Source organism: Coregonus lavaretus, assembly GCF_964263955.1.
Source record: "Coregonus lavaretus genome assembly, chromosome: 16".
Lineage (NCBI taxonomy): Eukaryota > Metazoa > Chordata > Actinopteri > Salmoniformes > Salmonidae > Coregonus > Coregonus lavaretus.
This window is the reverse complement of record NC_140003.1, coordinates 21859196-21873035: the sequence shown is the minus strand read 5'-3', so window position 1 is coordinate 21873035 and position 13840 is coordinate 21859196. Positions and strand designations below refer to the sequence as shown.

General features: G+C 41.6%; 1 protein-coding gene across 1 annotated transcript in view; it reads left to right on the top strand.

The window, feature by feature from the left end:
* The first annotated feature begins 5457 nt into the window (after nt 1-5457).
* plekhm3 (pleckstrin homology domain containing, family M, member 3) overlaps nt 5458-13840 on the top strand; it is a 67205-nt gene continuing 58822 nt past the window's right edge. Inside the window, exons 1-2 of the mRNA XM_084179518.1 lie at nt 5458-5487; nt 10021-11006. Of these exons, the coding sequence (XP_084035644.1) occupies nt 10496-11006 (511 nt within the window). The 5' untranslated portion in view covers nt 5458-5487; nt 10021-10495. The remainder of the gene's footprint in view (nt 5488-10020; nt 11007-13840) is intronic.

Below are 13840 nucleotides of genomic sequence, written 5' to 3'. Positions count from 1 at the left end.
TTTCATTACTTGAACAGAACGTTTCCTAAAAGTTTAAACATGGTTACATTTAATTTTGGTTGTGTTCTTGGAACATTCTCCAACTGGTTTGACATTGGGAATGTTTTCAGATTGTTCCCAGAATGTTAAGAAACAACATTCTTCTGTGGGAATTTCAATACTTCAGCATAATGTTTCCTACAGGTTTCCTCATGGTTCTATTTAAAGTCATGTTCTCATATTGTTCCAAGAACATTAAGAAAACATTCCATAAAAACCACAACTTTAGTAATGTTTAGAGAACATTCTAAGAATGTTATTTAAAAACATACGTTCCATTCTTAGCATCAACAAAACTCTATCCTCTGTCCTGTTTAGGTGTGTTGGCCTCACCCATTAATTGGCCACAACTGATCTTAATGAGTGCTGTTGCTGTTTCCTTTGAAATGGGGTCTGTTTGAATAGACTAAAATTAACAACTTTGTAAGCGTAAAAACGCTAGGCACTACCTCCATCCTGGTGGCGCAGTGGACTTATTCCATTGATGGAGAACAGAAGATTATAGGTTTGAATCTCACTGGTGCTGCTGAGGAGAGGATGGCTCATAATAATGGCTGGAATAGCGTGAATGGAATGGCAGTAACACATGGAAACCATGTGTTTGATGTACAGTATTTGGTACCATTCCACTAATTCCGCTCCAGCTATTACCACAAGTCTGTCCTACCCAATTAAGGAGCCACCAACCTCCTGTGCTTTCTAAAGCTGTATCTCTATGGAGACTACCCAGCTAGCACATCATGTTGTGAAAACCATGTTTCTTAGAGCTTGGTGAGAGCGTGATTTTCCTATGGTTCTTTTGCATACAACCTTCCCACAACTTTCTCGGAATAGTGCAGGATAGTTGCTTGGCTTTGGAACATTGTCAGCACATTTAAGGACCTTGACAAAAAATGTTATTTACTTGGTATTTCATTAATGTAACTTTATAGGTGTCTAAATTGGAATGCAGTGGCTGTACAGTAACATGCTATACGTGACGTCAGCGCTCAGGATCTCCGCTTTACAGCTCTGATTGGGTTTTGACTGACAAGACGTTGCCCCCATCCTTCCCGCTAATTGGGCAGCTTTTGTAAAATTTTTTGTTGTTTCAGTGAGGGAAATGCTGTAAATTAAGTGAACTCAATGTATTTTGAAAGATGAGACATTGAGGATTATAATAAATACCGCTTTGATGTCATACAAGGAAGCCATACACCCGTGAGTCAAAATGTGCACTTTACATTTCCATATCATAAAACTCATGTCATATACAGTGTCAACGTTTATGATCACTATGTTTGATGTACAGTTACAAGATGACATGGCATTATACCCTGGATTGTCCTGAACATAATGAGCCTGTTTGTTATATTGTGAAGAAACTTTGCTGCGGACCACGCATCTGAATGCACTCATGACTCCATTCTATGCGCACCAAAATTACGATCTGCTTCTCTGAATTGCCTTGTGAAAGCCTAACACACTGTATTTTATAATTTACCTAGTAGAACAAGCTTTCAAATGATGCCCACTGACCCAGATTGCGATTTATAATGGACCGTTTTGGGATTGTGTAAACAACAACAGTAATTGTGATTTTATTTTATAAACTTTTATTTAGCTTTTTACCACTTTTTCTCCCCAATTTTGTGATATCCAATTGGTAGTTACAGTCTTGTCCCATTGCTGCAACTCCAGTAAGGTCTCGGGAGAGGCGAAGGTCGAGAGCCATGCGTCTTCCGAAACACGACCCTGCCAAGCCGCACTGCTTCTTGACACACTGCTCGCTTAACCCGGAAGCCAGCCGCACCAATGTGTCGGAGGAAACACCGTACAACTGGCGACCGTGTCAGCGCGTATGCGCCCGGCCCGCCACAGGAGTCGCTAGAGCGTGACGGGACAAGGACATCCCGGCCGGCCAAACCCTCCCCTAACCTGGACGACGCTGGGCCAATTGTGCGTTGCCTCATTGGTCTCCCAGTCGCAGCCGGCTGCGACACAGCCCGGGATCAAACACGGATCTGCCATATAGGTCAATTCCCACTAGTGTAAAGGGTTAATAGAACGTTTCCTGGAACTTTAAACATGGCTACATTTAATTTCAAATTTGGTAATGTTCTAGGAACGTTCTCCAACTAGTTTGACATTAGGAATGTTCTCAAATAGTTCAGAGAACGTTAAGAAACAACGTTCTTCTGTGGGAATTTCAGTACTTCAGCATAATGTTTCCTGCAGGTTTCCTCATGGTTCTATTTAAAGTAATGTTCTCAAATTGTTCTGAGAACGTTAAGAAAACTTTCCATGAAAACCACAACTTTAGTAACGTTCAGAGAACGTTCTAAGAATGTTATTTAAAAACATACATTCAGTTCTCAGCATCAATTAAACTCTATCTTGTTAAGTGTGTTCAGGTGTCTTAATGAGTGCGTGTTTCCATTGAAATCTGTTTGAATAGACTAAAATTAACAGCTTTGTATATGTAAAATCTGTAAGTCGCTCTGGATAAGAGTGTCTGCTAAATGACTAAAATGTAAATGTAAAAAAAAAAACATGGCATGCTAGCTCCATCCTGGTGGCGCGGTGGACTTATTCCATTGATAGAGAACAGAAGATTATAGGTTCGAATCTCACTGGTGCTGTGTCACAATAAATAAATAAATAAATGTGTTTGCATGATGTCTAAGGAAATTAAGTTCCATGTGTCCTATGTGCTTGCAGTTCAGAAAAGTTAACCCCAAATAAACTAGCAGTGTTAATAAAAGTCATATTGAAACATTCAGTGAAAGTTAAGGAAGTTATTAAAAAACCTCCAAATAACCTATAATTTCCGTTCTCGGAGTGTTAATAAAACCTCCCAGGAAAACGTTCAAGGAACCAGAGTAAAACGTTCTCAGAACCTCCCTGTAACCTAAAAATAACATTCCCAGAAAAGTCAGGAAACATATGGCTTTGTTCCCACAACCAATGTGAAACCAAAAACATACGTTCCCACAACTTCCAAGGAACCAAATGTGCTAGCTGGGTACATCCAGCCAGGAAGCTGTCTCTTCAGGTTGGTCATATGTTGATACTGTTGGTTTAGTCAGTGCTTTGAATGAACAGATTCAGGTTTAGTTTTGTGGTCCTAAATGTTTACTGCTATACATTGGGCCCCCTTTCAATTAAGTATTTGTCCATCCTCCCTCTCATATCCTATAGTCATGATATTCATAATTATAACATACTATGCCCTTTACAGGCCCCTGTGGAACAGCATATATAATGGCAACATAATGGCATGATTATGATTGTTCTCTTTTACCTTTTTACATAGGGATTGAAATGTACTAGATGTCTACCGGTATGTGACTTAGCATTGCATAGCAAACAGACATCCTGGCAAAAAATGCCATTCTAACATTTAAAAAAAACAGATCATAATACACAGTCAAATTGCCCCTATTTCTCCTGAAATCACTTCCTTTTCATAGATTTATAAGATAAGAGCTGTGTTTTCCTTTGTGTTCTTCTGTCTGTGTTCAAACTCTGTCTCTGTTCTGTGGTGAAGACACCTTGCTCTGGTAGGGAGGACATAAGAGGCCCGTCCTGCCGTTTCCATGGGGACCCAACAGCCACTCTACTCTTCAAAAGCGGTCGAGCAGAGCAGAGGTAGCGGGCCCTTTGTGTTGGAGAGGGAGAGAGCAGAACAACACTGGCCAGATGAAAGCACTGCCATCCTTAAACCCAATCATAATTTAGTCATCAGTACAGGAGGGTATAATCAAAATACAGGGGGAGATGGATGGGAGAGACAGAGAGAGAGAAAAGAGATATAGATAGTGGAGTGCGTGGGTCAAGAAACGAGGGAGGGAAAGAGTGCTGTTAGATGGAAAAATGAGGGGGATATGGATAGAAATGGTCTTGTTCTTGATGTTGATACTCAACCTTATTTGCAATGTCAATCTCGTATCCAGGCAGTGCACTTAGATTGAAAGTTTTGTTGTGTCTTGCTGGATACAGACGCTGTGGGAGGAAGATGACATAATATGCATTATTGTATTACACAAATATAATCATTATGTGACAAATTTGTATTTATACTTTACTTGATGAATGAACAATATTTTCTTCAAGTCTCTGAAGGAAGCAACCAATACCATTCAATGTTAGTAGTGTTCGTGCTTCAACTGTGTTCAATGCCATGGTGTCCTTGAGGTTAACACATTATATACTGCTCTATTTATTTGTATATTATTTCATTATAATCCCATTTCAAAGGGTATTTATCCATTATAGTATTGAGCTATAAAACTGAACTACAAATCCTTCTCTGCCTCCTCCTGCATCTCTCCCAAAAGCAGCTAGGCCTAATCCCTGACTGCCATAATTGACTCTACTCTCAGAACAAAAAAAAAGAGAGGAGAGTTTGCTGGGACAAATAGAATTTAGCAGGAATTCACATGCAGCTCTATGTAGGTCATGCACAATATGGCGTCTGCAAGTTTACACCTGGGGCTCATAGCGCCATTATCCCACAACAATGCTTCGGAGAGGAACTTATTTGAGCCCATTAGCCCGGGCCAGTCCCCCTCATTAGAGAAGGCTTTTTTAAAGGAGCCTAGACAATAAGCACACAGAAAGGGTACAGTGGGGCGCAGAGGGACCGAGGGAGGGGAGGTCGGAGGTTTAGCTGAGAGAGCCCACGATAATTACTGTGTTTCTCTCTCTGGCCTGAAAGAGACTTGAATAATGTTTCTCTTTCTGTGGGACAAGTACAATGGACGCTGGGTAGCTTCAAGCACCGCTAGCTCTGCCCTATTAGGAAAAAATATGCTCTGTTCTCTTTCCTCCACCCCTCCACTCAGATTCATCATTAGAGAAATGTCTTTATGACCTCTGTAGGAGGACTTTCAGTTTGAAATGTTCCCCCCGCTGCTGTCACCTGCTTTAGTCATTAGATTGGTATTATACTGGTCTTGAAGCAACTGTAGGTTAATTTGTGTGAATTTAAAAATACAATAAATGTTCAATCTTTTTTTTTTTTTTTACAAAGGGGGAGAATGAGACAGGGGGATAGAGGATGAGGCAGTCACTGAAAGGTTTGGCAACTCCCCAGAAGTTTGTCAATTATTATTACACACATGTTGTTTCCATTCATGTTGAGATTATAATAACACCAGCATTATCATGTTAGTATTACCATACTATTATATTATTACTTATACAATAATTAATTACTATGCATGATATTGCAGAATTTACAACTGTGTACAGTAATTATTCTGAACTGATCTGCGGGAAATGAATGTTTGAGAATCAGGACACCGCTTCTCTAGAATGCATGGCAAACTCACACAAGCTGTAAGACCAGGAAATAATTTCCTCTGAAGAATTGAGACGGAACATTTAATGACGGAACTATCAGTTCCATCCGGTGAACGTTTTCGCTGACGGACCAGAAAATGTCATATTTGTAAACAGATTCAGGTGAGTCACGACTTTTATATTTTTTTTTTGTCGAAACCGCGGATGTGTGTATTTAGCTAGCTTTATGTTGTTTTCGAAAAACCATATTAACAAATATTGATAAATATTTGCGCGTGTAGATGGTTTTACCCCTGCAATCGAAATGACATTGTTCAAGGATGGAGGCTAGCTAACGTTAGCTATCTTGCTAAATTAGCTAGCTACAGTAGATGATGGACATTCACACCTGCTAGCTAGCTGAGTCGTTTATCTAGCTAGGTACCGTTAGGCAAGCGCTACTAGCTAGCTACTTAATTATTGTTTCAATGACGAATGTTGGAAGTGATCCAATATTATGTGTTCGTTTGGGGCTGGCTAAATAACTTGCTAACTAGTTATGTCAGTGAACCACTCAACCAAGATGCAGCTGGTCAGGATGTCTAACGTTAGGTAAATCGGAAACTAGCTAGCTAGGATACTTGCGTTGATAACAACTAGTCGACTGAAGTTATAAGAAAGACACCTGTCTTGACAGCGCTTTCCCCTTGTATTGATCAATGGATTGCAAACTACACTAGAGCCACTTCCTCTGTTAGCTAGCTACCTCCTTCATTTCAAATGAATATACACTACCGTTCAAAAGTTTGGGGTCACTTAGAAATGTCCTTGATTTCGAAAGAAAAGCAATTTTTTTGCCCATTAAAACAACATCAAATTGTACCCTCAACACCAGTCTCAACGTCAACAGTGAAGAGGCGACTCCAGGATGCTGACCTTCTAGGCAGAGTTGCAAAGAAAAAGCCATATCTCAGACTGCCCATCTTAATCTTTTCTTTTTATTGGCCACTCTGAGATATGGCTTTTTCTTTGCAACTCTGCCTAGAAGGTCAGCATCCCAGAGTCGCCTCTTCACTGTTGACTTTGAGACTGGTGTTTTGCGGGTACTATTTAATGAAGCTGCCAGTTGAGGACCTGTGAGGTGTCTGTTTCTCAAACTAGACACTCTAATGTACAGTCGTGGTCAAAAGTTGAGAATGACACAAGTATTGGTCTTCACAAAGTTTGCTGCTTCAGTGTTTTTAGATATTTTTCTCAGATGTTACTATGGTATACTGAAGTATAATTACAAGCATTCCATAAGAGTCAAAGGCTTTTATTGACAATTACATTAAGTTTATGCAAAGAGTCAATATTTGCAGTGTTGACCCTTCTTTTTCAAGACCTCTATAATTCGCCCTGGCATGCTGTCAATTAACTTCTGGGCCACATCCTGACTGATGGCAGCCCATTCTTCCATAATCAATGCTTGGAGTTTGTCAGAATTTGTGGGATTTTGTTTGTCCACCCGCCTCTTGAGGATTGACCACAAGTTCTCAATGGGATTAAGGTCTGGGGAGTTTCCTGGCCATGGACCCAAAATGTCTATGTTTTGTTCCCCGAGCCACTTAGTTATCACTTTTGCCTTATGGCAAGGTGCTCCATCATGATGGAAAAGGCATTGTTCGTCACTAAACTGTTCTTGGATGGTTGGGAGAAGTTGCTCTCTGAGGATCTGTTGGTACCATTCTTTATTCATGGCTGTGTTCTTAGGCAAAATTGTGAGTGAGCCTACTCCCTTGGCTGAGAAGCAACCCCACACATGAATGGTCTCAGGATGCTTTACTGTTGGCATGACACAGGACTGATGGTAGCGCTCACCTTGTCTTCTCCGGACAAGCTTTTTTCCGGATGCCCCAAACAATCGGAAAGGGGATTCATCAGAGAAAAGGACTTTACCTCAGTCCTCAGCAGTCCAATCCATGTACCTTTTGTAGAATATCAATCTGTCCCTGATGTTTTTCCTGGAGAGAAGTGGCTTCCTCACTGCCCTTCTTGACACCAGGCCATCCTCCAAAAGTCTTCGCCTCACTGTGCGTGCAGATGCACTCACACCTGCCTGCTGCCATTCCTGAGCAAGCTCTGCACTGGTGGTGCCCCGATCCCGCAGTTGAATCCATTTTAGGAGACAATCCTGGCTCTTGCTGGACTTTCTTGGGCGCCCTAAAGCCTTCTTCACAACAATTGAACCTCTCTCCTTGAAGTTCTTGATGATCCGATAAATGGTTGATTTAGGTGCAATCTTACTAGCAGCAATATCCTTGCCTGTGAAGGCCATTTTGTGCAAAGCAATGATGACGGCACATGTTTCCTTGCAGGTAACCATGGTTAACAGAGGAAGAACAATGATTTCAAGCACCACCCTCCTTTTTAAAGCTTCCAGTCTGTTATTCTAACTCAATCAGCATGACAGAGTGATCTCCAGCCTTGTCCTCGTCAACACTCTCAACTGTGTTAACGAGAGAATCACTGACATGATGTCAGCTGGTCCTTTTGTGGCAGGGCTGAAATGCAGTGGAAATGTTTTTGGGGGATTAAGTTCATTTTCATGGCAAAGAGGGACTTTGCAATCAATTGCAATTAATCTGATCACTCTTCATAACATTCTGGAGTATATGCAAATTGCCATCATAAAAACTGAGGCAGCAGACTTTGTGAAAATGAATATTTGTGTCATTCTCAAAACTTCTGACCACGACTGTATTTGTCCTCTTGCTCAGTTGTGCACCGGGGCCTCCCACTCCTCTTTCTATTCTGGTTAGAGCCAGTTTGCGCTGTTCTGTGAAGGGAGTAGTACACAGCGTTGTACAAGATCTTCCGTTTCTTGGCAATTTCTCGCATGGAATAGCCTTCATTTCTCAGAACAAGAATAGACTGACAAGTTTCAGAAGAAAGTTTTTTGTTTCTGGCCATTTTGAGCCTGTAATCGAACCCACAATTGCTGATGCTCCAGATACTCTTCTAGTCTCAAGAAGGCCAGTTTTATTGCTTTTTTTAATCAGCACAACAGTTTTCAGCTGTGCTAACATAATTGCAAAATGATTTTCTAATGATCAATTAGCCTTTTTTAAATGATAAACTTGGATTACCAAACACAACGTGCCATTGGAACACAGGACTGATGGTTGCTGATAATGGTCCTCTGTATGCCTATGTAGATATTCCATTAAAAATCAGCCGTTTCCAGCTACAATAGCCATTAACAACATTAACAATGTCTACACTGTATTTCTGATTTTTTTTTTTATGTTAAAAAATTGCTTTTCTTTCGAAAACAAGGATATTTCTAAGTGACCCCAAACTTTTGAACGGTAGTGTATAAAATAAAGATGTGGATAGCTATATACTATATGTTCATGCTTACAGACAGACACACACTGATGCTAGCTACTGCCCAAAGGGAGGATGCAATGCCTGCTGTGTGAGAGGGATATAAATAGTCAGTGAGGAGGCACTGTGTGATTCTGTGTCACACAGGGTTGTCTGCTAGGAAAGGTGTGAAAACACAGTCGTGACTCAGCAGCTGGTTGCTGCTGGGGGTGCTGCTAGCCTCAGACAGTCATGCACTTAACCCATCACGTCACCAGGCCATTTTGAGTCAAGGTCACTCATGTTAAATGTCACGATTTGTGTTTCCTTTTTACCGGTTGCTCTTGGGGATGGTTGAATATGTTTTCCTAGTGTTGGGCATACTCTTTAGTGCAGGATGATTGTCTGTGGGATGTTAATTTGCTACGAGCTTACAGTACATAGCCATGATGACAGTGTTTCATTGGATGCGGTGAGGTCATTGCTGAAGAGAGATTGATGAGTCCGATAGCTACTGTAGCTGAAGCTGTACCTGGAGTTGCAGAGTCACACCCTGCCCGGCCTCTTGACAGGGTTGTTGTCACTGAGACAGCATTCCAAAGCACAGCCTCATCTGGCCTGCCTGCCGTCCTTGATCCATCCACCTCCCGACCATCACCCCCTTCCTCCACCTCACCCCACCCCTTTCCCAATGAAGTACTGACTGTATGCAGTCCAGGGATTGGCTAATGGTGATGTAATGCCCTCTAAATAATTCATGTCTGGAGGAAAGTGAAAGACCCCGAGCCGGGAGGGGCAAGGGAGGGAGGGAAAATTGATGGGCCTGTCAGTGAGAGAGAGAAAGAGAGAGAGAGGTAGCGATGGATGAGGAGTCAGAGGCTGCATCACGGAGGAAGAGAAAAATAACAACAAACCCTGACAGTGAGAGGCTAAACTGGCTGGGCAGACGGAAGGGCAGGTTGGTCAATGCCTGAGGCACAGGTTAGCTGTGTGTTAGACTATTCCATTTACTCCCTCAAACTGGGATGATCCGAACAGTCGAGGGAGCATCCGATGATGAGTCTGACTGTGGGGAGATGTCCATTTGATACCCTTTTTAGGTGATGGTTGAGGGTAGGTTCAGATTGATTGTAGGTAATTGTCTTTGATTTACAATAGGTTTATTATGAGTTAAGATTGTTGGCAGTGAGTGTTTGTAAACTGTCAGAATATTGTGCAGGTTTGATGAGAATGGGAAATGTGAAGCTTGCTAAGCCTCGTTCAATGCTAAACATAACTGATGTTGACCCTGTTCTGTGTTTCTTACTATCCGATAATCAACCCTGACATGCTTCCTTTTTTTGTTCCCTCTTCTTTTCCATGACACAGTGAAGCTTCATATTGACCCCTTTTGTTGACATCATCACCCAATGTGGAGGAGGAGCATTCTTCTTTGTTACACACATATTCATGTGAGAGCTCTTTCCCCCTCTCACACACACAGACTCATTTGAAGAACTGTGGCACTATCGGCCTGTGTAAGAAAACTGTGCCATGAGAATTTCTGGCAAAGGCCAGACCTACTCCTCTTACTGTGCCAACCTCTAGCATTAACTAAATAAAATCGTCCGCCTCTAGCTAGTTGATTAACAGAGCTGTGTTAAAGAGGGATTGTTGTCCTGGAAGGAACTTCCTGCCCTCGAGGAACACCGTCCGCTCAGACTGCCTCCCTCTGAGGCTCAGACGGCAGATGCTACGGCTGAGAGTTCCAGAGCCGCTTGGATCCTCTCCTGCCCAGAGAACCACCCAGCCCCATAGAGGCCTGCCCTAACAGCCTCTAGGCAGGGCCCAGCCCGAGAGCACCATGGAGGGGCTGGAGGTGGAGGACATTAGTCCTGCCCTGGAGGCCACTGAGGACTTCCTACACTGCCTGGATGGAGGTGGAGGCCAAAGCCACTGCCAGGGAGGGGAGGGGTTCCGGCATCCCAGGCAACACCACCCCAAGCTGCAGGAGATGTCTGCAGCTCTGGGGAAGCTGAGCTCTAGCGGGGTGTGGGGCCTGCTGGCCAGGGAGCAGGGGACTGAGGTGTCCCCCCGTAACGTGGCCTGGGCTGACCAGCCCTCTGCCTTCAGCGTGCTGGGTCTGAGGCACGGGAAAAGGAGTCGTGCTCGTTCCACCAACGACCTGGCTGCCCACACCAAGGACACCAACAACACCACCTCTAACTCCTCCAACACCGCCTTTAAGAAAGGCCACAACCGCTCGCGTTCTGATGTCAACTACCGGCCGTCCTACACAGACAACGCTAACGGCCTGCCTGCTGTGGACAAGAACACGCTGAAGAACATGGCTCTCAACAACCAGAGAGAAGAAGGTAAGGCAGGAAGTTAGAGTTTGTCCTTCTTTGGTTAGCTGATAAGGACATACAGCTTATTTATTATTGGTTAGTACTAGGGCTGTGATGGTAATTGAATAACCGTGTAAGTGACAGTTATAGGCAAGACCGTCATGAAAATAAAATAACCATCAAAACCATTTAAATAGTCCTACATACATTTTTAGAACAACATATTTTTATTAACTATATTTTCATATAGATAAACTTGACCTAATAGTGGGAGTATTCGCTATTGATTATAAGCAATTGTTTTGCTAACTAAGTCTGTCTATTAAACTGTCTGCATCTCCTCTTTCCAATGGTCGTTTGATGCTCCAGCAGCTAAACCGCTAGATGCGCGGGGGTGTAGAAGAGCTAGCCTATAGACTATGGCACTTGATGTGTAGACTTTCTTTTATACAATGCATGTTTTCATTGCTGGCTAGTAAATAAATAAATCGGTCTTCTAAAAAAGGTTGGATGTGTCTGACTTCATTAATTATTCAACAGCAGTCGACAATGTTGTTCTGGCTCTGAGGCCTATAATGCGCCAATGTTGTGTCAAATGAACAATGCGCCAATCCCCCCCCCTCCCCCAACGATTATGTCAGTGACCGTGTACATTGGCCTGGCCAATTACCGCAACCTCAAATTCCAAGACCGTCACAGCCCTAGTTGATACTCAAATCAATGCTAGTGTCTATGAGCTTTAAACAAATATTTAAAACATTTGCTAAATAAGCTTATGCTATCATGACATGTACTTTTCCTTGTTGTGTCAGAGACTAGATTAAGGTTAGGACTAGTTTCCACTTTTGTCATTATGAAGATAATTTCAGCGTCCTATAGAAAAACAATTAGGCCTAGGCTATGAAACAGCTGTACTGCAGCAGCCAGTATTGGATTCTTCTGGAACACAGCAATGGCCACTCAGGATCAAATCAAATGTTCTTTGTCACATGCTTCGTAGACAACAGGTGTAGACTAACAGTGAAGTACTTACTTACGGGTTCATTTCCAACAATGCAGAGTTAAAGATAAGATATAACAAAATAGAAATAGTGACATGAGGAATAAATACACAGTGAATAACGACTAAAAATAACATGGCTATATATAGGGAGTAGAAAATAACATGGCTATATATAGGGAGTAGAAAATAACATGGCTATATATAGGGAGTAGAAAATAACATGGCTATATGCAGGGAGTAGAAAATAACATGGCTATATATAGGGAGTAGAAAATAACATGGCTATATGCAGGGAGTAGAAAATAACATGGCTATATACAGGGAGTAGAAAATAACATGGCTATATACAGGGAGTAAAAAATAACATGGCTATATACAGGGAGTAGAAAATAACATGGCTATATGCAGGGAGTAGAAAATAACATGGCTATATGCAGGGAGTAGAAAATAACATGGCTATATATAGGGAGTAGAAAATAACATGGCTATATATAGGGAGTAGAAAATAACATGGCTATATATAGGGAGTAGAAAATAACATGGCTATATATAGGGAGTACAAAATAACATGGCTATTATAGGGAGTAGAAAATAACATGGCTATATATAGGGAGTAGAAAATAACATGGCTATATATAGGGAGTAGAAAATAACATGGCTATATAGGGAGTAGAAAATAACATGGCTATATATAGGGAGTAGAAAATAACATGGCTATATATAGGGAGTAGAAAATAACATGGCTATATACAGGGAGTAGAAAATAACATGGCTATATATAGGGAGTAGAAAATAACATGGCTATATACAGGGAGTAGAAAATAACATGGCTATATGCAGGGAGTAGAAAATAACATGGCTATATGCAGGGAGTAGAAAATAACATGGCTATATATAGGTAGTAGAAAATAACATGGCTATATATAGGGAGTATAAAATAACATGGCTATATGCAGGGAGTAGAAAATAACATGGCTATATATAGGGAGTAGAAAATAACATAATAATAATAATAATAATATGCCATTTAGCAGACGCTTTTATCCAAAGCGACTTACAGTCATGCGTGCATACATTTTTGTGTATGGGTGGTCCCGGGGATCGAACCCACTACCTTGGCATGGCTATATATAGGGAGTAGAAAATAACATGGCTATTATAGGGAGTAGAAAATAACATGGCTATATATAGGGAGTAGAAAATAACATGGCTATATATAGGGAGTAGAAAATAACATGGCTATATATAGGGAGTAGAAAATAACATGGCTATATATAGGGAGTAGATAATAACATGGCTATATAGGGAGTAGAAAATAACATGGCTATATGCAGGGAGTAGAAAATAACATGGCTATATACAGGGAGTAGAAAATAACATGGCTATATACAGGGAGTAGAAAATAACATGGCTATATACAGGGAGTAGAAAATAACATTGCTATATTTACATTTACATTTAAGTCATTTAGCAGACGCTCTTATCCAGAGCGACTTACAAATTGGATGAACAGTGTCTGTCCCTTAGCTCCTCAGGGTTAATGGGAATAGCAGCAGACATTCATAAGCTTCATGTTGACCTTCCAGCAGAACTCAATAATATCACAGAAAATAATAACATCATACACAATAGAATTCAACCACCTGGAGAGAGATAGCTAGCCTAGCGTTTCCAACAGGAAATTAGATCAATTGGCCAAGCAGTACCACAGGGAAAGGGGATACCTATTCAGTTGCACAACTCAATGCATTCAACCAAAATGTGTCTTCCGCATTTAACCCAACCCCTGCTGCACCTAGGTCAGTAGGACACACAGTGTCCCAATTAGGCTTGGGCGGTATACCGTATATACCGTATA